The sequence below is a fragment of the Haematobia irritans genome, chromosome 4 (assembly GCF_050003625.1).
Source record: "Haematobia irritans isolate KBUSLIRL chromosome 4, ASM5000362v1, whole genome shotgun sequence".
Taxonomy (NCBI): domain Eukaryota; kingdom Metazoa; phylum Arthropoda; class Insecta; order Diptera; family Muscidae; genus Haematobia; species Haematobia irritans.
The window spans coordinates 206,417,522-206,444,479 of NC_134400.1; the positions used below are offsets into that span (position 1 = coordinate 206,417,522).

The 26,958-nt window shown below is 33.2% G+C and overlaps 2 protein-coding genes across 2 annotated transcripts; both read left to right on the plus strand.

Moving 5' to 3' along the window:
- The first annotated feature begins 6,077 nt into the window (after positions 1 to 6,077).
- On the plus strand, positions 6,078 to 6,466 carry LOC142236101 (larval cuticle protein 65Ab1-like). The gene has a single exon (XM_075307353.1). It carries the CDS (start codon positions 6,095 to 6,097, stop codon positions 6,401 to 6,403), a length of 309 nt encoding a protein of 102 aa, XP_075163468.1. The 5' UTR covers positions 6,078 to 6,094; the 3' UTR covers positions 6,404 to 6,466.
- Positions 6,467 to 14,265: 7,799 nt separating this feature from the next.
- On the plus strand, positions 14,266 to 14,628 carry LOC142236769 (larval cuticle protein 65Ab1-like). Its single transcript, XM_075308051.1, has one exon. It carries the CDS (start codon positions 14,289 to 14,291, stop codon positions 14,595 to 14,597), a length of 309 nt encoding a protein of 102 aa, XP_075164166.1. The 5' UTR covers positions 14,266 to 14,288; the 3' UTR covers positions 14,598 to 14,628.
- Positions 14,629 to 26,958: the final 12,330 nt, after the last annotated feature.

The following is a 26,958-nucleotide window of genomic DNA, read 5'->3' on the forward strand; positions in this document are numbered from 1 at the left end:
GGATAAGCAAAATTCATCCGATCTGATTGAAATTTAGTACGTGGTGTTAGTATATGGTCTCTAATAACCATGCAGGTATTGGTCCATATCAGTCCATAATTATATATAGCCCCCATATAAACCGATTCCGAGATTTGGTTTTGGAGCATCTTGGAGGAGCAAATTTCATCCGAGTCAGTTGAAATTTGGTACGTTGTGCTAGTATATGGCCGTTAACAACCTTGCCTAACTGGGTCCACATCGGTCTATAGTTATATATAGCCCTCAGATAAATCGATCCCAATCACACCAAATTTAGTCCATACCAAGTTCATAATTGTAGCCCCCATAACTTTTTTCTAATATATACCACGTATGGACTAACTCACAATTTAGAAAACGATGTTAAGAAGTGTTAAGATCGATTGTGGATTACAGTCTTTCGCAGAAGTTTCTACGCAATCCATGGTGGAGGGTACATAAGATTCTGCCTGGCCGAACTTACGGCCGTATATACTTGTTTTTATACCCTCCACCACAGGATGGGGGTATATTAACTTTGTCATTCCGTTTGTAACACATCGAAATATTGGTCTAAGACCCCATAAAGTATATATATTCTGGGTCGTGGTGAAATTCTGAGTCGACCTGAGCATGTCCGTCCGTCCGTCTGTTGAGCTATCGACTTGAAACTTGGCACAAGTAGTTGTTATTGATGTAGGTCGGATGGTATTGCAAATGGGCCATATCGGTCCACTTTTACGTATAGTGATTACAATAGACAGACAGCCAGACAGACGGACATGGTCATATCGTCTTAGAATTTTTTCTTGATCATATATATATATATATATATATATATATATATATATATATATATATATATATATATATATATATATATATATATATATATATATATATATATATATATATATATATATATATATATATATATATATATATATATATATATATATATATATATATATATATATAGTCGGAAATCGATATTTCGATGTGTTGCAAACGGAATGACAAACTTATTATACCCCCGTCACCATTCTATGGTGGTGGGTACATAAATCGATCGCGAATGAAAGCCCTATTCTGACTACATAAAATATATATATTTTTGATCAGGGAGAAATTCTAAGACGATATAACGATGTCCGTCGGACCATCTGTTGTAATCGCGTAACGGCATTCAATATCGTGGTGCAATTTGCATAACTCGTCTGCAGGCAGGTAAAGTTCGAGGATAGAAACCTGCCGCCGATTTGGAGCATCTACACACCGCAATATGTATCCTACACTGAAAAAAATATTTACGTGATATTAAAGATTACGCAACCTTAATTTTAGGATGCAAAATTTACAAAATATTAAGGACAAATTTCTTTAAAATTATGAAATTTTAATTAAAATAAAGTTTATAATCGTTGCTTCAAAAATGGTTTTCATTACATTTAGGACACAAATTTTGTAAATTTTCGTCCCTCCGTTAAAGTCACATGTCTTTGTACTAAGGCTAATTTTCCTTAAAGTAAAGAAACACATTTTTGATTTAAAGAAGTTGTCCTTAAATTTACTGAAATATTGAAATAACTTAAGTTTTAAGATAAAAACGCTTCAAATATAGGCTACGAGTTATTTTGAGGATTTAGAGTCATTGGTTTAAAGTTTTTCTGGAATTAAGAAAATATTTTTTACTTTGAAGTATCCGTTACAATTTGAATTTTTAAACTGGCATTTGTTTGTACGTGAGTACCTTTATTACTAATCCGCGAAAAGAGAAAGAGAATGAAAATTAGATAAATGAGATCTGTATCCTAATTTCAATTTTATTGGTCCTAGATTTAAAGCCAGATAGGTCCCTCAAAAATTTCTTTATTTCAAAGAAGCCGCGTATTTTGCTCGGAATCAATACCAAAATCCTTAAGGGAAGGTCAAAATCTTTGGATCCAAGTAAACTTTTTTTGAGTGTAGTTACCTGAAATTCCAAATCTAAAGGTATTTAATGTGCAGAACAAGGTAAGAATCGGTCTATGTTTTGGTATAGTCCCCATATTGCCCGATTTTCTATTTGGGCTCAAGACTAGGGTCCATAAACAAGTAAACCGAAGATGGTGTGTACCGGTCTATGTTTAGGTATAGCCCTACCTCCTGATTTGACTTCTTGGCTTATGGACACTACAATTTTGTGCTTGAGATTGGAAATCTAGAGGTATTTTAGGTCACACAAAACTGTGGCAAATATGGTATGTGGCAAATATATATAATATGGTAATAATAAGTATTTAAGATTCGGCCCGGCCGAACTTAAGGCCGCATATGCTTGTTTTTATCTAACGTAGACTCCATATGGACTAACGTGCAATTTAGAAGACAATGCTAATAAATTTTATAATACATTGTCATCGGCAAGTTTTACCACAACCTAAGTTATTTGATTGTGGATGACAGCCTTTGGTAGAACTTTATACGTAATCTATAGTGGAGGGTACATAAGATTCGACCCAAACATTTGAGATCCAAATATATCATTTTTACACCGAAACATATGAAAAACAGTCTTTTTCGTCCGTGTACGAGGGCAGTTCGGAAAATTCTTAGCCTAGCACAAAAAGCGCGGTATAAACAGAAAAATGTTAAGTGTTTTGGAAATTTCCATCTCTCTTATGAACACATGTTAAATTTTTTTCGATCTGGCAACTCCTTCATATAGAAACAGGCGTTCAAAAAAGACGCATCCGCAATTTTTTGCAATGGAAAAATTAGAAATGCGTGCTGTCATTAAATATTTACATAAAAAAGGTTTATCGGGACAAGAAATTCATAATGATATGGTGAAAATGTTAGGTGAAAGTGCTCCTTCATATGCAGCAGTAAAAAATTGAGTTGCTGAATTTAAACGTGGTGGTACAAGCATTGCAGATGAACCACGTAGTGGACGTCCAAAAACAGCAACAACAACAGAAATTGTAGCCAAATTCCATGATATTATATTAAATTATCGACGAATAAAAGTGCGTGAAATTGCTAATATCATGGGCATCTCAAATGATCGAGTCCATTTAATTTTGCATGAAGAACTACTGATGAAAAAGCTTTCTGCAAGATGGGTGCTGCATTTGTTAACAGTCGTTCAAAACCGCATAAAAATGAACATATCTCAAGCTTGCTTGGATCGTTTTAAGCGAAATAAAATGGATTTTAAGCATCGTTCGTGGATCGACATGGATCCACCACTATACTCCGGACAAAAGACAAAAGAACAATCCAAACAATGGACTGAAGCTGGAGGAATTGCCCCAAAGAAGGCAAAAAACAATTCAATCGGCTGGTAAGGTTATGGCAACGGTTTTTTCGGACTTCAAAGGTATTTTATTGAATATCAGCAAAAGGGTAAAACAATAATTTCAGAGTACTATTGCAAACTTTTGGACCAATTAAATGTACAAATTCGAGAAAAACGTCCCGGCTTACAACACAAAAAAATAATTTTTCATCAAGACAACGCACAAGAGTGTTTTAACAATGGCTAAAATCAACGAATTAAAGCACGAGTTGCTTGACCACCCACCTTATTCTCCCGATTTATGTTAGCTCCCAGTGACTTTTACTTGTTCCCAAATCTAAAAAACATTCCTTGCTTGCAAGCATTTTACCTCAAATGAAGATGCAATTACAGTTGTAAACCACTATCTTGAAGACCTTGAGGAAAACTATTTTAATCAAGGGATAGAATTGCTAGAAAAGCGTGGGATTAAGTGTATTGAAGTTTCAGAAGGTTATATTGAAAAATAAAAATATTTTTGAAAAACTAACTATTCCCTTTCATTGATAGGCTAAGAAGTTTCCGAACCGCCCTCGTATATGGTAATGGCTAAATGCAAGTGCGTTTGTTTATGACATCTTATTACTTTTAGGTTCATCTCATAGTGCAAAAAAAGGTTTGGTTAGGTTAGGTAAAGGGTGATTCGGTCAATATAAACTTGACGTATTTCTTTCAATTTTGCATTTAAAACACCTGAGCACCCCTCATTTTGAAGATGTGTGTGTGTAGAATGTTGGTCCTACTTTGATTTTGGAATTCACTCTTCAGTTGTCAAAATGCCGTCCAAGCAAGAAGAGCAGCGTAACAAAATTTTGCTCGCGCATCGCGAAAATCCGCGCGCAAAGTTGGCAAAATCTCTAAAAGTTGCCAAATCTACAGTTACAAATGTAAATAAAGTGTTTGGGGAACGTTTGTCGACAGCCAGGAAGTCTGGATCGGGGGGAAATCGAAAACCGGAAGCCGCTGAGACATCTCTCCGAGATGCCGCAGATAAGCTGGGTGTATCGTCTACAACCGTGCATCGAGCCAAAACACGAGCCGGACTATCGACTTACAAGAAGGTAGTGACTCCAAATCGCGATGATAAACAAAATACGACGGCCAAAGCGCGATCCCGGAGGCTGTACACGACGAATCTGACGAAGTTTGACTGCGTGGTAATGGACAAGGAAACCTACGTCAAAGCCGACTACAAGTAGCTTCCGGGACAGGAGTTTTATGCGGCAAAAGGAAGGGGTAAGGTAGCAGAAATTTTCAAGCACATAAAACTGTCAAAGTTCGCAAAGAAATATCTGGTTTGGCAAGCCATCTGTACCTGTGGCTTGAAAAGCAGCATTTTCATAGCTTCCGGGACTGTGAACCAAGAAATTTACGTGAAAGAGTGTTTGAATAAACGTCTGCTGCCTTTCCTGAAGAAACACGCTTGTTCCGTACTGTTTTGGCCGGATTTGGCATCTTTCCATTACGGTAAAAAGGCCATGGAGTGGTACGCCGCCAACAACGTGCAGGTGGTTCCCAAGGACAAGAACCCTCCCAATACGCCAGAGCTCCGCCCAATTGAGAAATACTGGGCTATTGTCAAGCGGAACCTAAAGAAGACCAAAAAAAAAACTGCTAAGGACGAGCATCAGTTCAAGGCAAACTGGCTTTCTGCGGCGAAGAAGGTGGACAAGGTGGCTGTACAAAATCTGATGGCAGGTGTCAAGCGTGAGGCCCGGCAATTCGGATTTGGAAAAGCGAAAGCCTAACTGAATATTTTTCCTGAATTTTATACTAATTGAACTTGAAAAATAAATTTAATTTGATTTTTTAAATAAACGATTTCACCGATTTACACGCGTTTTCCCTTGACCAAATTTTGACCGTATCACCCTTTAGTCATTGATAGGCTAAGAAGTTTCCGAACCGCCCTCGTATATGGTAATGGCTAAATGCTAGTGCGTTTGTTTATGACACCTTATTACTTTTAGGTTCAACTCATAGTGCAATAAAGTTTTGGTTAGGTAAGGTATACTGCCAGTACGTTATTTTTAGGCTTACTTGGACTATTCAGTCCATTGTGATGCCACAAGGTGTGAAATTCTCTCTTATCAATGGGGAGGCAGCACCCATGTCCTCTATGTTTAGCTCAATGGTAGGGGCGGATCTTTTTACGGCCGATTCAATATTCATACTTTCAGTATTATCACTGAACAAATGAACACCAGTTCAACGATATTCTGGATAACTCATACAAATGTTGTTTTCAATACTAACTGATGATTAAGGAAGCCACAGTGGCTAAGTTTAATTGATTGAAATATTGACATTTGCTACTCTTTATATCTCAACTCCCACATTTAGTTTAAAAAAATGCATTTTTTATTTGGAGAATAAAACGATAACTTGTTATTTGTTTTGAATTTGTGATTTCTTTTTATATGATTTCTAATGGTAACATTTCTATTGATAGAGACTTATATTTTAGCATAAATTTAAATAACGCTCATATATTTGTTTTGATAAAAAAAAATGTTCTATGAATTGGCGCATGTGCAACCCACTGACTTTATAAACCGGTGTGCGGCGCATAACACTAAAATCTATGAAAATTTGATTAAAATGCCCTAACAGATAATTCATGTTGATTAGGTGAATTTCTTTTTTCTGTTTTTAATGTGAATTAATTTGGCAAAACGCATCGCAATATCTAGAATAGGGGTATAAATGTAAACACCGATCACACAATAGCAGTAAATAAGTCTTGAACTTTGTTAGAACCACAACATAAACAAAATGAAATCTGTCATCATTTTTGCTGCTCTCTTTGCCGTTGTTTTGGCTGCCCCACGCCCCGATGCTGAAATCCTCAAGAACGATAGTGAAGTTGGTCCTGAATCTTTCAACTTCAACGTTGCCACCAGTGATGGATTCAGTCACAAAGCCGATGGTAATTTAAAGGATGCTGGTTCCGATCACGAGGCCATCGTTGTCCACGGCTCTTACAGCTGGACCGACGAAAAGACCGGTGAAACCTTCACTGTCAATTATGTTGCTGATGAAAATGGTTTCCAACCCACTGGTGCTCATTTGCCCGTTGCCTAAATAGAGTTTAATATTTAAACTTAAAATAAAGAAAGAAAAAAAAACAACGATTGTGATACACAAGTGCATTGTTTCTTTATAATAAAAACAAGTAAGGAAAGTCTAAAGTCGGGCGGGGCCGACTATATTATACCCTGTACCACTTTGAAGATCTAAATTTTCGATACCATATCACATCCGTCAAATGTGTTGGGGACTATATATAAAGGTTTATCCCAAATACATACATTTAAATATCACTCGATCTGGACAGAATTTGATAGACTTCTACAAAATCTATAGACTTAAAATTTAAGTCGGCTAATGCACTAGGGTGGAACACAATGTTAGTAAAAAAATATGGGAAACATTTAAATCTGAAGCAATTTTAAGGAAACTTCGCCAAAGTTTATTTATGATTTATCGATCGATATATATGTATTAGAAGTTTAGGAAAATTAGAGTCATTTTTACAACTTTTCGACTAAGCAGTGGTGATTTTACAAGGAAAATGTTGGTATTTTGACCATTTTTGTCGAAATCGGAAAAACATATATATGGGAGCTATATCTAAATCTGAACCGATTTCAACCAAATTTGGCACGCATAGCAACAATGCTAATTCTACTCCCTGTGCAAAATTTCAACTAAATCGGAGTTAAAAATTGGCCTCTGTGGTCATATGAGTGTAAATCGGGCGAAAGCTATATATGGGAGCTATATAAAAATAATCTAAATCTGAACCGATTTCAACCAAATTTGACACGCATAGCTACAATGCTAATTTTACCCTCTGTGCAAAATTTCAATTAAATCGGAGCAAAAAATTGGCCTCTGTGGTCATATTTGTGTAAATCGGCCTAAAGCTATATATGGGAGCTATATATAAATCTGAACCGATTTCAACCAAATTTGGCACGCATAGCAACAATGCTAATTCTACTCCCTGTGCAAAATTTCCATTAAATCGGAGTAAAAGATTGGCCACTGTGGTCATATGGGTGTAAATCGGGCGAACGATATATATGGGAGCTATATCTAAATCTGAACCGATTTCAATAAAATTTGGCACATTTGACTACACTACTAAGTGTACTCCTAATGCAAAATTTCAACCAAATTGGGGTAAAACTCTGGCTTCTGAGACCGTATTAGTCCATATCGGGCGAAAGATATATATGGGAGCTATATCTAAATCTGAACCGATTTCAATAATATTTGGCACACTTGACTATAGTACTAATTGTTCTTCTTGTGCAAAATTTTAAGCAAATTAGGGTAAAAACTGGCTTCTGGGGCCATATAAGTCCATATCGGGCGAAATATATATATGGTAGCTATATCTAAATCTGAACCGATTTCTTCCAAAATCAATAGGGATCTATTCTGAGCCAAAACACATACTTGTGCCAAATTTGAAGTCGATTGGACTAAAACTGCGAACTAGACTTTGATTACAAAAATGTGTTCATGGACAGACGGACATGGCTATATCGGCTCAGGAGCCCACCCTGAGCATTTTTGCAAAAGACACCATGTGTCTATCTCGTCTCCTTCTGGGTGTTGCAAACATATGCACTAACTTATAATACCCTGTTCCACAGTGTGACGCATGGTATAATTATAGGGATCACGGTTGCCATTCATGCCCCAAATAATCTACCAAAAGTTTAAGAAAATCTTACTTCCAAAATTAAAAAAAAAAATCTTTTTCTTATTGTTATAAGATTTTTATAAAATTTTTGTGGTTAGTATAAAAAAAAATGTTTTTTCTTCGAATTAATGAGTGATCCTTCCTATTAGCGACAATTTTGTGGGGGTATAAATTCAATTGTAAATGTGTCGAATTTAAAGGTTTTAAAGATTTAAGCTTTTATTTCTATAGCAAATATGATCAATATTTCCTTTGTATAGAAAATTTAGTCAAAATTTTATTTCTATAGGAAATTTGATCGACATTTTATTTCTATAGAAAATTTGATTAACATTATGTTTTTATAGAAAATTTGATCAAAATTTTATTTCTATAGAAAATTTGATCAAACTTTTATTTCTATATAAAATTTTGTCAAAATTTTATTTCTATATAAAATTTTGTCAAAATTTGATTTCCATAGAAAATGTTGTCCATATTTTATTTCGTCAAAATTTTATTTCTACAGACATTTTTTCAATATTTTATTTTGACACCATGTGTCTATTTATGTCCGTCTGTCTGTAAACAGATTTTTGTAGTCAAAGTCTAGATCGCAGGTTTAATCGACTTCATATTTAGCCATTGATTTTGGAAGATATCGGTTGAGATTTAGATAAAGCTCCCATATATATCATTCGCACGATATATACTTATATGACCCCATAAGCCAGAATTTTACTCTGATTTGCTTGAAATTTCTCACAAGAAGTACAATTACACCCAGAGAAGGAATATACTCACCCCTATAGAAAATTTTGTCAAAATTTTATTTCTAAAGAAAATTTTGTCAAAATTTGATTTCCATAGAAAATGTTGTCAAAATTTGATTTCCATCGAAAATGTTGTCAAAATTTGATTTCCATAGAAAATGTTGTCAATATTTTATTTCCATAGAAAATGTTGTTAATATTTTATTTCTATAGAAAATGTCGTCAAAATTTTATTTCTACAGACATTTTTTTCAATATTTTATTTTGACACCATGTGTCTATTTATGTCCGTCTGTCTATGAACAGCTTTTTGTAATCAAAATCTAGATCGCAGGTTTAATCGACTTCATATTTAGCCATTGATTTTGGAAGATATCGGTTCAGATTTAGATATAGCTCCCATATATATCATTCGCACGATATATAAGACCCCATAAGCCAGAATTTTACCCTGATTTGCTTGAAATTTCGCACAAGAAGTATAATTACACCCAGAGAAGGAATATGCTCACCCCTATAGAAAATTTTGTCAAAATTTTATTTCTATAGAAAATTTTGTCAAAATTTGATTTCCATAGAAAATGTTTTCAAAATTTGATTTCCATAGAAAATGTTGTCAAAATTTGATTTCCATAGAAAATGTTGTCAATATTTTATTTCCATAGAAAATGTTGTCAATATTTTATTTACATAGAAAATGTTGTTAATATTTTATTTCAATAGAAAATGTCGTCAAAATTTTATTTCTACAAACATTTTTTCAATATTTTATTTTGACACCATGTGTCTATTTATGTCCGTATGTCTGTGAACAGATTTTTGTTACATGTTCGCCGTCCATAAATAACATTTTGCTCTTGAAATCTTTTTGTGGTTATCATAGTAGGTAAGTGCGGTAAATTTAATTGAAATCGGTTCAGATTTATATATAGCTCCCATATACTTTTTTCTTTTGCGAAATTAAATGGCTTTAGATTTAAATTTTTCTCATATTTCTTTTACCATATTGTACTAAATTTTAAGTCAAAAAATTTTGCAGAAGCCTAAAAAATTTAGGAATATAAACCTAAAAAATATAAACCATATATACTCGTAGGACCCAACAAATTCGAAGGATTTGAATTGGTATCGAAAATGTGGATCAATGAAGTACCCAGCAGAAAAATTTGGAAGTTCTTCCAAAGGTACAACTTTAAAAGCACTTCCAATGATGCACTCCCAATGATGTTCTTTATTTGAACTACCCAGGAAGTTCTTTTAATTCAATTTTTTATAACTTGGTTTTTTTCCATACTTTTAATTGATAATTTTAACTTGTTTTGTTTCAAATAGATTAAAAACAGAGTAAGAATTCATAAAATGGTACAAATCATTTAAATTTTGTCGACAAAAATGCAAAATCCAATCGGGAAAATTAGTGAATTTTTGAAAATAGTTGAGGTCAAACGTTTCCGACAAGCGTTAGAATCCATTAAAAATTATAACAAATTATAAAAATTATTTATTTGACATAATATCACAGAATTTTTTAATTTACATCCAAAACATTGAATTCGGATCACACCTAAAGAAGTGATGCAAATTCAGTGCAACGGCTGTTGAAATGGAGAATTTCCGTCCTATGACAAGCCAAGATGTTAAATTCATCGCTTCTGAGTTAATTTTGCACCACTTCCGGATCCAAAAAAAAAAACATTTTCATTATGTTTTTGGCGACGCTTTTTTTGCTTGGTAGTGCAGGGTATAATATAGTCAGTCCCAGCCAATTTCAGATTTTCCTTACGTGCTGTAACCAAAGTACAATCGACTTAATATTTGGCACAAATATGTGTTTTGGGTCTGCATCGATCCCTATTGAATTTGGAAGAGATCGGATAAGATTTAGTTATAGCTCCCGTATCTATTCGCTTGATATACACTTATATGCCCCCAGAAGACAGCGTTTCGCATTTATTTTCTTCAATTTATTCAAAACGAGTAAAATGACCCATGTCAGTATGTGTTTTAAATGTGGTTCACATTATATATGCTCGTAGTTCTGATATGCAGTGTTACCAGTATTTTTCAGGCTCTTGTCCCCAAATTATCATATTTTCGTCTCCAAAAATCCCCAATTTAAATTTAAATTCCTCACAAAAATCCCCAATACATTTTCGACCATGATTTTGTTTTTTTTGAAAAAAAAATGAAGCAAACGGCTCTGCTGTAGAAAATCAGTAATAATAAACCAGCAAGCTGTAATAAGATCAAGATTTCGAGCACCAAGAGACTGGTGGTCGTCTTCCAAATCCTGGAGATATGCAAATGAGAGTTCGGAGTTCCTTGTATTTATAAATGAATATAGAAAAAAAAATTCTGAGTACATTTTCTATATAGAAATAAACCTTTGACAAAATTTTCTATATAAAAATACAACAAAATAAAATTTTGACAACATTTTCTATTGAAAATTTTGACAACATTTTCTTTTTAAAGTAAAATTTTGACAAAATTTTCTATAAAAATAAAATTTTGACAAAAGTTTCTATGCAAATAAAAATCTTTCAAACGCTGGGGATATGCAAATGGGAGTTCCTTGTATTTATGAATGAATATAGAAAAAAAAATTGAGAAAATTTTCTATATAGAAAAAAAATTGACCAAATTTTCTATATAGAAACAAAAATTTGAAAAAATTTTCTATATGAAAACAAGTATAGACGGCCGTAAGTTCGGCCAGGCCGAAACCTATGTACCCTCCTCCATTGATTGCGTAGAAACTTCTACTGAAGCCGGTGGCAAGGTATCTTAAAACTTCCTAACACCGTAATATATACCACATAGTCCATACGTGGTATATATTAAACTAAAAAAGGCCGATTAAATACGTATATAATTAAGTTTAAAGTTTCTATAGAAATAAAATTTTGAAAAAAAAAATTTTGACAACATTTTCTATAGAAGTAAAATTTTGACAAAATTTTCTATAGAAAAAAAACTTGGAAAAAAATTTTTATAGAAACAAAATTTTAACAACATTTTTTTGAAAAAATGACAAAATTTTCTATAGAAATAACATTTTGACAGTGTTTTCTATAAAAATAAAATTTTAGTAGATTATTTTTGGCTCGAGTGGCAACCAGGATTATGAACCGATATGGACCAATTTTTGTGTGATTGGGGATCGGCTATATATAACTATGGACCAATTTCGGCATGGTTATTAGCGGCCTTATACTAACACCACGTTGCAAATTTCAACCGGATCGGATGAGTTTTGCTCCTCCAAGAGGCTCCGGAGATCAAATCTGGGGAACGGTTTATATGGGGGCTATATATACTTATGGACCGATATGGACCAATTTTTGCATGGTTGTTAGAGACCATATACTAACACCACGTACCAAATTTTAACCGGATCGGATGAATTTTGCTCCTCAAAGAGGCTCCGGAGGTCAAATCTGGGGATCGGCTTATATGGGGGCTATATATAATTATGGGTCGATGTGGACCAATTTTTGCATGGTCATTAGAGAACATATACTAACACCATGTACCAAATTTCAGCCGGATCGGATGAAATTTGCTCCTCAAAGAGGCTCCGGAGGTCAAATCTGGGAATCGGCTTATATGGGGGCTATATATAATTATGGGTCGATGTGGACCAATTTTTGCATGGTCATTAGAGAACATATACCAACACCATGTACCAAATTTCAGCCGGATCGGATGAAATTTGATACTTTTAGAGCAATCGCAAGCCAAATTTGGGGGTCCGTTTATATGGGGGCTATACGTAAAAGTGGACCGATCTGGACCAATTTCTGCATGGTTGTTAGAGACCATATACTAACACCATGTACCAAATTTCAGCCGGATCGGATGAAATTTGCTTCTCTTAGAGGCTCCGCAAGCCAAATCGGAGGATCGGTTTATATGGGGGCTATATATAATTATGGACCGATATGGACCAATTTTTGCATGGTCATTAGAGAACATATACTAACACCATGTACCAAATTGCAACCGGATCGGATGAAATTTGCTTCTCTTAGAGCAATCGCAAGCTAAATTTGGGGGTCCGTTTATATGGGGGCTATACGTAAAAGTGGACCGATATGGCCCATTTGCAATACCATCCGACCTACAATCAATAACTTGTGCCAAGTTTCAAGTCGATAGCTTGTTTCGTTCAGAAGTTAGCGTGATTTCAACAGACGGACGGACGGACGGACATGCTCAGATCGACTCAGAATTTCACCACGACCCAGAATATATATACTTTATGGGGTCTTAGAGCAATATTTCGATGTGTTACAAACGGAATGACAAAGTTAATATACCCCCATCCTATGGTGGAGGGTATTATAAAACAAAACTTTCTATATAGAAATAACATTTTGACAAAATTTTCTATTGAAATAAAATTTTGACAAAAATTTCTATTGAAATAAAATTTTGACAAAATTTTCTATTGAAATAAAATTTTGAGAAAATTTTCTATTGAAATAAAATTTTGACAAAAGTTTCTATGGAAATAACATTTATATCTATAGAAATAAAATTTTGGCAAAATGGTCTATAGGAATAGAATTTTAGAAATAACATTTTGTTAAAAACGATTAAACCAATTTCTCGAAAAAAAATCCCCACAAAAATCACCAAATTTTTGGAAATTCCCCACCAAATCCCCATTTCAAAAATTTCGTCCCTATTTACGAAAAAATATCCCCAATTTGGGGAAAAATCCCCAATACTGGCAACACTGCTGATATGTATCCTTCGCCCGGAAGCCAAACTTTCACTCTGACTTACTTAAATTATTGCAGAGATAAAAAAATTGGCATTCCAACTATGTATGCCACATTTGGAAAAAAATCAGTTCAGACTTAGATATAGGTCCAATATATATCATTCGTCTAATATAGATGACTTAAAATAGTACAATTGATAGTCTCCTTAAGTGTGCCAAATTTGGTTGAAACCGGTTCAGATTTAGTAATATTTTTCTCACTCTTGCAATCAAAGTCTAGGTCGCAGTTTTAGACTAATCGAGTTCAAATTTGGCACAAGTATCTCTTTGGGTCAGATTTTGGAATATATGACTTTCTTTATATATAATATACTTTCTTTATGGTTCATAGTACGCAGTAAATTAAGTAAATTAAGTACATTAATTCTCTATTTAAATATAATAAAACTTTACTCTATCACAAAAAGACGCAAAAATCTAAATTGCTATCAGAAATGGTTTGTTTATAAAATTTCTTGAATTTATTATTTCAAAGCGGCAGCAATGCGCTTGAGCTGTGATGCATTAAGTAATGCATGCAAATTTCTAAAATAGAAATAATTAGATGGGTGGACGAGTAAAAAACTTGCTCTTAATACATTTTATTTTATTATGGTATCATTTGATTTTCAAAGCATCGCTGAGGTATATATATGCAGGTCATATTCAGAGAATATCAGCAAATAAATTTTGGAACTTTGCAAACGCAATTCTAACACAAGAATCGATATGAAATTCATTATACTTTTCGCTGCTCTCTTTGCCGTTGCTTTGGCAGCCCCACGCCCCGATGCTGAAATCGTCAAGAACGACAGTGAAGTTGGTCCTGAATCTTTCAACTTCAACGTTGCCACCAGTGATGGATTCAGTCACAAAGCCGATGGTAATTTAAAGGATGCTGGTTCCGATCACGAAGCCATCGTTGTCCACGGCTCCTACAGCTGGACCGACGAAAAGACCGGTGAAACCTTCACTGTCAATTATGTTGCTGATGAAAACGGTTTCCAACCCACTGGTGCTCATTTGCCCATTGCCTAAATACAATTTAGAATTTTAAGTTAAGATAGAAACAACAAAGATTTTTTTTAAATAGAATGAAAAAAATATATATATATGTATATATATATACTGTTTTAAACTTTCTTGTCCTTACACTTCAATTGCATTTCTAGGCAAAAAAATCATCAGATAAGAACATAAAAATGTATATCAAAAACACCAATCTGATTTCATGCTTTAAGGATTTTGTTATTGATTTCGAGCCAAAAACCCAGTTTCGTTAAAACAAAGATTTCTGGGAAGCAAAGCAGGTTTTAATGAATAAAATTGATTGACTGATTTTAATAGACCAAAAAAAAAAAATAATCCTTTCCTCAGAAATTAAATGTTAGGCCAAAGTAGTTTTCCTTTATTGGTAATGTATTCTTTGTACACTGAAAAAAATATTGTCGTGAGGTCAAAGATTTCATGTCTTTAAAATACGAATGCACATTTTGCTTAGCATAAAAAACGCATTTCTCTAATATAAAGTTTTTTCCTTGTCCAAAAGTCGATAAACTTTTCAACGAAGTCGTGTTGTCCTTATAATTAAGTGATTTCACTTAAAAATGGGTATCATAACATGAAAGAAAAAATGTTTGGGCTAAGATCGACTTGACTTTAATAATTCAGAAAAATTCTTTAAATTTAATGAAATTGTCTTTAAATTTGTGGTCTTTTTTATCTTTTTTATCGAATTACTTGGGTTGTGGTATCTTAAAACTTCTTAAGATCATTTTCTAAATTGTGAGTTAGTCCATACGTGGTAGAGAGCCAGAATTGAAATATGGGGGACGCTTATATGGGGGGCTATATACAATTATGAACTTGATATGGACCAATTTTTGTGTCATTGGGGATCGATTTATCTGAAGGCTATATATAACTATAGACCTATATGGACCTAGTTAGGCATGGTTATTAACGGCCACATACTAGCACAATGTACCAAATTTCAACTGACTCGGATGAAATTTGTTCCTCCAAGAGCCTCCAAAACCAAATCTTGGGATCGGTTTATATGGAGGTTTTAAATAATTATGGAACGATGTGGACCAGTTTTTGCATGGTCATTAGAGACCATATACTAACACCATGTACCAAATTTCAGCCGGATCGGATGAAATTTGTTTCTCTTAGAGGCTCCGCAAGCCAAATCGGGGGATCGGTTTATATGGGGCCTATATATAATTATTTACCAATGTGGACCAATTTTTGCATGATTGTTAGAAACCATATACTAACACCATGTACAAAAGTTCAACCGGATCGGATGAAATTTGCTTCTCTTAGAGGCTCCGCAAGCCAAATCGGGGGATCGCTATATATGGGGGCTATATATAATTATGGACCGATGTGGACCAATTTTTGCATGGTTGTTAGAAACCATATACTAACACCATGTACAAAAGTTCAACCGGATCGGATGAAATTTGCTTCTCTTAGAGCAATCACAAGCCAAATTTGGGGGTCCATTTATATGGAGGCTATACGTAAAAGTGGACCGATATGGCCAACTTGCAATACCATCCGACCTAAATCAATAACAACTACTTGTGCCAAGTTTCAAGACGATAGCTTGTTTCGTTCGGAAGTTAGAGTGATTTCCACAGACGGACGGACGGACATGCTCAGATCGACTCAGGATTTCACCACGACCCAGGATATATATACTTAATGGGGTCTTAGAGCAATATTTCTATGTGTTACAAACCCCCATCGTATAGTGGAGGGTATAAAAATTGTGCCCATAATGTCAAAATAATATACAAAACACATGTCCACACATACATAAAATTCTGCTCTCAAGGCGAAAACACATGCTGTTTTTTTTTTCAAATGTCTATTCTCTTGGTTCCGAATGTCTATTCATTTTAATATTCAAATTAAATAATATTTAGACTTAAGCATATCAAATGTTTGGCCTTATCATAAAACAGTTTTCCGAAACAACATACAAGCGGTTTCACAGAAATTGCTCTCTTTTCATTCTCTCGCTGTTTTATGTTGATATTTTTCGTCATCCCTCCCGGTCAGTGCTGCCGCTACTGAAAAATTGAGTGAAGTAAATTTTGGAAAAAAGTGGAGTAGATTCAATAAAATTGAAGTAGCATACATTTTCGAAAACAAAACAATAGAATTCATTTTATTATACCCTCCATCATAGGATGGGGGTATATTAACTTTGTCATTCCGTTTATAACACATCGAAATATTGCTCTAAGACCCCATAAAGTATATATATTCTGGGTCGTGGTGAAATTCTGAGTCGATCTAAGCATGTCCGTCCGTCCGTCCGTCCGCCCGTCTGTTGAAATCACGCTAACTTCCGAACGAAACAAGCTATCGACTTGAAACTTGGCACAAGTAGTTGTTATCGATGTAGGTCGGATGGTATTGAAAATGGGCCATATCGGTCCACTTTTACGTATAGCCCCCATATAAAGGGACCCTCAGATTTAGCTTGTGGAGCCTCTAACAGAAATTTGGTACATGGTGTTGGTATATGGTCTCTAACAACCATCCAAAAATTGGTCCACATCGGTCCATAATTATATATAGCCCCATATAAACCGATCCCCAAATTTGGCTTGCGGAGCCTAAAAGAGAAGCAAATTTCATCCGATCCGGCTGAAATTTGGTACATAGTGTTGGTATATCGTCTCTAACAACCATGCAAAAATTGGTCCACATCGGTCCATAATTATATATAGCCCCCATATAAACCGATCCCCAGATTTGGCTTGCGGAGCCTAAAAGAGAAGCAAATTTCATCCGATCCGGCTGAAATTTGGTACATGATGTTGGTATATGGTCTCTAACAACCATGCAAAAGTTGGTCCACATCGGTTCATAATTATATATAGCCCCCATATAAACCGATCGCCAGATTTGGCTTGCGGAGCCTCAAAGAGAAGAAAATTTCATCCGATCCGGCTGAAATTTGGTACATGATGTTGGTATATGGTCTCTAACAACCGTGCCAGAATTGGTCCATATCGGTCCATAATTATATATAGCCCCCATAAAAACGTTCTCCAGATTTGACCTCCGGAGCCTCTTGGAGGAGCAAAATTCATCCGATCCGGTTCAAATTAGGAACGTGGTGTTAGTATATGGTCGCTAACAACCATACCAAAATTGGTCCAATCACACAAAAATTGGTCCATATCGGTTCATAATCATGGTTGCCACTAGAGCCAAAAATAATCTACCAAAATTTTATTTCTATAGAAAATTTTGTCAAAATGTTATTTCTATAGAAAATTTTGTCAAAATTTTATTTCTAGAGAATATTTTATTAAAATTAATCGGTTCATAATAAAATTTTCATCATTTTCAAAATTTTATTTCTATAGAAAATTTTGTCAAAATTTTATTTCTATAGAAAATTTTGTTCAAATTTTATTCGGTTCATAATCATGGTTGCCACTCGAGCCACAAATAATCTACCAAGATTTTATTTCTATAGAAAATTTTGTCAAAAGTTTATTTCTATAGAAAATTTTGTTAAAATTTTATTTCTGTAGAAATTTTTGTCAAAATTTTCTTTCTATAGAATATTTTGTCAAAATTTTTATTTCTAAAGAAAATTTTGTGAAAATTTTATTTCTATAGAAAATTTTGTTAAAATTTTATTTCTGTAGAAAATTTTGTTAAAATTTTATGTCTACTTTGTCAAACTGATCCAATACGTATGGATCGATCTTTTTTGATTTAATATATACCTCGTATGGACTTACATACAACTTAGAAGATGGTGTTAGGAGGTTTTAAGATACCTTGCCATCGGCAAGCGTTACCGCAACTTAAGTAATTCGATTGTGGATGGCAGTGTTTAGAAGAAGTTTCTACGCAATCCATGACGGAGGGTACATAAGCTTCGGCCTGGCCGAACTTACGGCCGTATATACTTGTTTTTTTTTAATTTGGCAGTCACTTTTTTGAGGATTGTCAAAATCATAAAACGCTACACGGTTATATTGAACAGGATCTGACGGAACCTCAGCGCTCTCCTTCTGAAATTCCTTAATCTATTTTGTCTATACAGCTAATAATTATAAATATTAACAAAATTTAAATGAATCAATTGAAACAATTGTAAATAAAATTTAATTGGAACAATTAAGTTCGTGATTGAATAAAAAAAAAATAATAATTTTTTTCTCTACATATTATAACGGTTATATGGGTAGTTGTGCCTTCAGACCACCGCCCATCAAATATGAAATAGACTACTAGAAAAAAAGTTACTCAGTCATTGTGGATTTACTACCAAAGCCACCACAAACAAAAAAGCCGATAACCTTTGGTTTGATTAAAATTGAATATCTTATTAATAATGCAAATTAACCAAAACTAGCGAAATGATTTTGTCATCCAAAAATTAAAAATAACCAAAAATAGATTCACGACAAACGGTGACGAAAAGATATCTGTCAAAAGTGAAACCACTTTGTCTATGTCAATCACTCATGAATTGGTATCTATGTCATAGACATTTTACGTAGTTCTTATTGTTTGCTTCAATGTCAATTGTTGTGATATTGTTGCACGTATTAGAATAGAAATAGGAAAAATTTTAAAACCAGTGCAAAGAAGTGTTGCAAAAAAAAATATATTCCTTATTTCTTTTAAAATCATCATTTGTGACGCATTAGTCCTTCGGTTGTAATACAATTTCAATATTTTGGATATCATAAAAAATCGTTAAAAAATAAAAGTAAAAAATCCGATTTCTGCCTTGTTTGACTAATACCAGCACATATCCCACATCTTGAAAAATATGGATTGGTGTAAATTTTTATAGCCTGCGCCACACTGTGGAACAGGGTATTATAAATTAGTGCAGTATTATAAGTTAGTGCATATGTTTGCAATACCCAGAAGGAAACGAGATAGACACATGGTGTCTTTGGCAAAAATGCTCAGGGTGGGCTTCTGAGTCGATATAGCCATGTCCGTCTGTCCGTGAACACATTTTTGTAATCAAAGTCTAGGTCGCAGTTTTAGTCCAATCGACTTCAAATTTGGCACAAGTATGTGTTTTGGCTCAGAATAGAACCCTATTGATTTTGGAAGATATCGGTTCAGATTAAGATATAGCTCCCATATATATATATTTCGCCCGATATGGACTTACATGGCCCCAGAAGCCAGAGTTTTACTCTAATTTGCTTAATATTTTGCACAAAAACAACAATTAGTACTATAGTCATGTGTGGCAAATTTTATTGAAATCGGTTCAGATTTAGATATAGCTCCCATATATATATATATATATATATATATATATATATATATATATATATATATATATATATATATATATATATATATATATATATATATATATATATATATATATATATATATATATATATATATATATATATATATATATATATATATATATATATATCTTTCGCCCGATATGGACTAATACGGTCCCAGAAGCCAGAGTTCTACCCCAATTTGGTTGAAATTTTGCACTAGGAGTACAATTAGTAGTGTAGTTAAGTGTGCCAAATTGTATTGAAATCGGTTCAGAGTTAGATATAGCTCCCATATATATGTTTTTCTGATTTCGACAAAAATGATCAAAATACCAACATTTTCCTTGTTAAATCGCCACTGCTTAGTCGAAAAGTTGTAAAAATGACTCTAATTTTTCTAAACTTCTAATAGATATATATCGAGCGATAAATCATAAATAAATTTTTGTGAAGAATTAGCATTGTAGCTATGCGAGTCAAATTTTGTTGAAATCGGTTCTTCTAATACATATATATCGAGCGATAAATCATAAATAAACTTTTGCGGAGTTTCCTTAAAATTGCTTCAGATTTAAATGTTTCCCATATTTTTTTACTAACATTGTGTTCCACCCTAGTGCATTAGCCGACTTAAATTTCGAGTCTATAGATTTTGTAGAAAACTATCAAATTCTGTCCAGATCGAGTGATATTTAAATCTATGTATTTGGAACAAACCTTTATATATAGCCCCCAACACATTTGACGGATGTGATATGGTATCGAAAATTTAGATCTACAAAGTGGTGCAGGATATAATATAGTCGGCCCCGCCCGACTTTAGACTTTCCTTACTTGTTTTTAAAAAATTACGAATTATACATTTTAGGACACGCACTTTACACAATATTAAGAAAGTTCATAATATTTGCTTTGGAAATTCTACTTTTAAATTTAGGACACGAATCTTTGAAATGTACATCCCCCGTTAAAAACGAATATCTCTCAGGAAAGGACATTTTTCATTAAACTAAAGAAATATATTTTTTGAAATTAGGAAACTATTTTATTATGAACATAAATAGCTTTGTAAGTAACATATATCACAAAATGGATTATACTAGCATTAAAACCAGATAGTTTGCTTGTCCTTATTTGAATGAAGCAGCATCTTAGACTCGGAATTACTACCAAAATCCTTAAGAAGACAATTGTCTTTAGATCCAAGTAAACTTTTCTTTGAGTACACCTAACCAACAATCCGTCTGGGAATAGGTGAGTTTTCATCTCTCCATAATGGAATATTAGTCATCTCTATCGAACCATAAGTATGGGTATGGAAATGTTTAATTTCGAACCCATTATAAACAGTGGCAAAATTTACTATTCTTGTTTCCTAATGATTCATTTGCATTGTAGACTAGTAATTTAAATAAAATCTTTCTAAATTAATTGACATAAAAAGTGACAAAAACTACTTTCGGAATATTAAAGAAATTTTGTATTCAATTTAATTTTTATTTTTTATATTACTGGAATCTTGCGTAGACAAAAACTTGGTGTTCAATTACATGCATTTTCAAACTCCTTAATATCATAGAACACAACCCAAAATTATGTAAATTTATTCTGATGACCTTTTAATTCTGGATGATGAGGCCAAAATATTGGGTTTGTGTGCTCTTTGCATTTCTATCTAATTTCGTCTGATGAAATATATCTCCACAAATAAAACTTGTATTTCGATTAGTCCAAGTTTTAGATCATTTATGAGAATTAATCAAACATGCAATTCTCTACCGGCAAATAGCGTAATCAGAAACGTGTTATGCTAAAAATGTTTTGGACCTTGAACCGCTACATTTTTGCTGTCTTGGTTAAAGCAGCCAACAAAAAATAGAAAGAAATGCACATCCATATCAAAACTTGGACCGATATAGCCCATCTTCGAACTTGTCTTTTTTTTATTTTGTTGCATTACATGTCAACCACTGTGTATATCATAATATTTTAGATCATGACCACATACTCTTAATAAAAATAATCGCCATACAAAAACTCCAATCATATTATGGTACTCTTCGAAAACAATTGTGAGAACCATGCAGCCCAAGCAAGCTATGGCAAACAAGAGCTATGGGGACCCTGGTTCGAATTTTGAATCGGGCAAGACTTTTCATGGCCAAAGAAAAAAAACACAGTAACAAGTACAATAAATGACGTAAAACCCATGAAAAATGGTATATTTTTCTGATGAAGTTGGAATTGTAAATGAGAGTTATTTTGAACAAATAATATAATTTAAAGTCTTTCTTCGAGTCAAAAGACTTAAGACCTAAACATGAATATGAATGAACCGACAAGTGTCTCTATACCTGTAGAGGATCCATAATCTATTCTGGTGAAAAAATTCATTAATTTCGTTTATGATGAATTTTAATCCCTTCTTATTTTGTTTTGACTTGTATAGATTTGAGGCTGTTTCTCCGATTCGAGGCCTCTCCGTCTGTCTGTCCAATTAATCCCAGTTTAATTTGAAGCTTAAGTAAAATCTACCTGAAATTTGATTAATTTTCTTTATCAATGAGAAAGCGTTTTTAGTAGAAATTATACACAAACAAAACAGTAGAATAGAATCAGAAATACACAAAAGAGGAAAATAGAAACACTGAAAGAAAAAGCCTTCAAAACAATACGGGTTCACATTTAACGATCAATGGTTTGTAAATAAAACAAACGTGATAATCCCGACTGAATGTAAATGGATACATTCACTTGGTAGAAAATTTGCCTTGCCTGTCAGTGAAAAACATTTTTCGACATTACATGTGATAGCAGATGTAGAGTGAATGTATAAAACATGGACGATGAGGAATCAAAATAAATCAGTAGGTTAAAACTCGCTAATAGAATTACTTCGTTTAAGAGAAACTTCAAAAAGACGACAAGAGATAAATTTATATTGACGACTTTTGAGAAAACTCGCATATTCTTGAGACGAAATAAGGCCATAATAATTATTCACGCTGATAAAGGCAATAAAACAGTGGCTATGTTGAAGAATGAATATCAAGAAAAAAAATGGACAAATTTTTATCAGACAAAAACACTTATGAAGTATCTAGAGTAGACCCATCATCAAAACCACAGCGGAAGAATAACAACTTAGTCCACGAACTCTTCAAACATAACTTTATTGATCAATGGGAAAAAAGGAAATTACATTGCTCCTCAGCTGCTGCAGCATATTCGGATTACCCAAAATCCATAAACCAAACACGCCACTTATACCTATCGTTTCCTCTATCAATGTTCCTTGCTACAGAGTATCCGAGAAATATAATATCAAGATATCGTTACAACTGAAGAACAATCTACAGAACTTCATATTGGACAAGAATGAAATTTTGTATCCTTTGATGTCATTTCACTATTTACCAATACTCCCATCCACACAGCCATACAAATTATTATGAAAAAAATGGAATATCAAACAATAAAACAAAAATTCCAAGATCAAAATTTTTAGAGATACTCAAGTTTTGCTTAATGGATAATAATTATTTCATATTTGACAACAACGTTTATAAGCAAGTATTCGGCATGCCTATGGGCAATCCTCTATCACCAACAATTGCTGATATTGAAGAATATCCATATCAAATACATATCGAAATATGTAGATGACATATTAGCCATAATTAAGATGGATGAAAGAGATGAGATTCTTAAAGTATTTAATTCCTACTATTGAAATGGAACATAATAAGCAAATCGCATATCTGGACACCAAACTTCACCACAGGGAAGGTGAAATCAAATTTGACTAGTTCTCTAAGGAAGCATCATTTGGACGTATCATCAATTTCAATTGGACACAACCAAGGAACCAAATAATTAACACAGCAAAAAGCTTAATTCACCGAATTCTTTCAATTAGCGATGAGGAATTTCTTGAAAAACCCATCAAAATAATCACAGGAATCTTATCAACAAACTCATTCCCGAAGAAACTAATTGAAGAACTTATAAACGAAATAAAAGGAAAAATCAAATATAACTCACAAGAACTTGACTTACCTGACGTACCTGAACTAACCGACAAAAAACATCTGAAGCCAATAATACAAACTAAAACAAGTAAGGAAAGTCTAAAGTCGGACGGGCCAACTATATTATACCCTGCACCACTTTGTAGATCTAAATTTTCGATACCATATCACACCCGCAAATGTGCTGAGGGCTATATATAAAGGTTTGTCCCAAATACATTCATTTAAATATCACTCGATCTGGACAGAATTTGATAGAATTCTACCAAATATATAGACTCAAAATTGAAGTCGGCTAATACACTAGGGTGGAACACAATGTTAGTAAAAAACAAGTATATACAGCAGTAAGTTCGGCCGGGCGGAATCTTAAATACCCACCACCATGAACCAAATATTGGGGTTTCCTTTGGAATTTCAGAAGGGCTTGAGGACACTTCCCGTAGATAAATTTAAAGATTTCACCTATGAGGACTATATCAGATTCTGGATTTATAAGAACCATTTATGTTTGAGTTTTAGAGGAATCATTAACATCTGTTGTAAGTGCGCAAGAAAATTAACGTCTTGGTTTGAAATCTTAAATCTGTAGAAGTAAAATCTAGAAATTTTACATTGAGTTTCAAGCAACTTCCATGATCAGTGCGCCTTCTACACTCTCAAGAAGTGAAGTCGGTCTATATGGAGGCATTACCAACAGGACCGATAAAAACTTAATCCGATACACGTTTTTGTGAGCCTAAAATACCAGAATATTTACAATTTCAGGCAAATCAGATAAAAACTACACACACAAAAAAAATTCTGATTCAATCACGAAATTAATTGATCCAATTAATTTTTAATTGAAATGTCTTCAATCACAGAAATGATAGTATCAATTAAAAAATTAATTGAAGGTCAATTAAAAAGTTAATTGATCCAATTAAAAAATTAATTAATACTATTATTTTTGTGATTGATTTTTGTTTCAATTAAAAAATTTGTTGAATCAATTAAATTTTTAATTGAATATTTTTTAAAACTCAATTAAAATTTTAATTGGAAAAAAATTTCGTGAAATTTTTTTGTGTGTACGGTTTCTAGAAACCCAAGGAGTTTAATCGGGAAATCGTTCTCACCGATCGTTCTCACCGTTTTCGGCACACCTCTTTATGCCCCGAAAATACCTCTAGATTTCCAATTTCAGGCAAATAGGATAAAAACTTCGGATTCTAGAAGCCCAAAAAGTAAAATCGAGAAATCGGTCCAAAATATGAACCGATACTCACCATTTTCGGCGCACCTCTTTATGGTCCTATAATACCTCTAGATTTCCAATTTCAGACAAATTGGATAAAAACTACGGTTTCTGGGGGCTATACCAACACATGGACCGATACTCAACATTTTTGGCACACCTCTTTATGGTCATAAAATACCTCTAGATTTCAAATTTCAGCAAATTGGATGAAAACTACGATTTCTAAAAGCCCAAGGCCCCAAATCGGGAGGTCGGTTTATATGGGGATAGTCAAAACCTGGACCGATTTAGCCCATCTTCGAACTTGACCTGCCTGCAGACAAAAGCCGAGTTTGTGCAAAATTTCAGCACGATTGCTTCATTATTGACGACTGGACAGACAGACAGACTGCCAGACAGACGGACATCGTTATATCGTTTTAGAATTTCTCCCTGATCAAGAATATATATACTTTATATAGTCGGAAATGGATATTACGATGTGTTACAAACGGAATGACAAACTTATTATACCCCCGTCACCATTCTATGGTGGTGGGTATAAAAATATGGCAAACATTTTAATCTGAAACAATTTTAAGGAAACTTCGCAAAAGTTTATTTATGATTTATCGCTCGATATATTTGTATTAGAGGTTTAGGAAAATTAGAGTCATTTTTACAACTTTTCGATTAAGCAGTGGCGATTTTACAAGGAAAATGTTTGTATTTTGACCATTTTTTTCGAAATCAGAAAAAAATATATATGGGAGCTATATCTAAATATGAACCGATTTCAACCACATTTGGAACGCATAGCAACAATGCTAATTCTACTCCCTGTGCCAAATTTCAACTAAATCGGAGTTAAAAATTGGCCACTGTGGTCATATGAGTGTAAATCGGGCGAACGCTATATATGGGAGATATATCTAAATCTGAACCGATTTCAACCAAATTTGGCACGCATAGCTACAATGCTAATTCTACTCCCTGTGCACAATTTCAACTAAATCGGAGCAAAAAATTGGCCTCTGTGTTCATATGAGTGTAAATCGGCCGAAAGCTATATATGGGAGCTATATCTAAATCTGAACCCGATTTCAATAAAATTTGGCACACTTGACTTACACTACTAAGTGTACTCCTAGTGCAAAATTTCAACCAAATTGGGGTAAAACTCTGGCTTCTGGGACCGTATTAGTCGATATCGGGCGAAAGATATATATGGGAGCTATATCTAAATCTGAACCGATTTCAATAAAATTTGGCACACTTGACTATAGTACTAATTGTCCTTCTTGCGCAAAATTTTAAGCACATTAGGGTAAAACTCTTGCTTCTGGGGCCATATAAGTCAATATCGGGCGAAATATATATATATATATATATATATATATATATATATATATATATATATATATATATATATATATATATATATATATATATATATATATATATATATATATATATATATATATATATATATATATATATATATATATATATAATATATATATATAAAAAATAAATATATATATATTTCGCCCGATATTGACTTATATGGCCCCAGAAGCAAGAGTTGTACCCTAATGTGCTTAAAATTTTGCGCAAGAAGAACAATTATATATATATATATATATATATATATATATATATATATATATATATATATATATATATATATATATATATATATATATATATATATATATATATATATATATATATATATATATATATATATATATATATATATATATAAATATATATATATATATATATATATATATATATATATATATATATATATATATATATATATATAT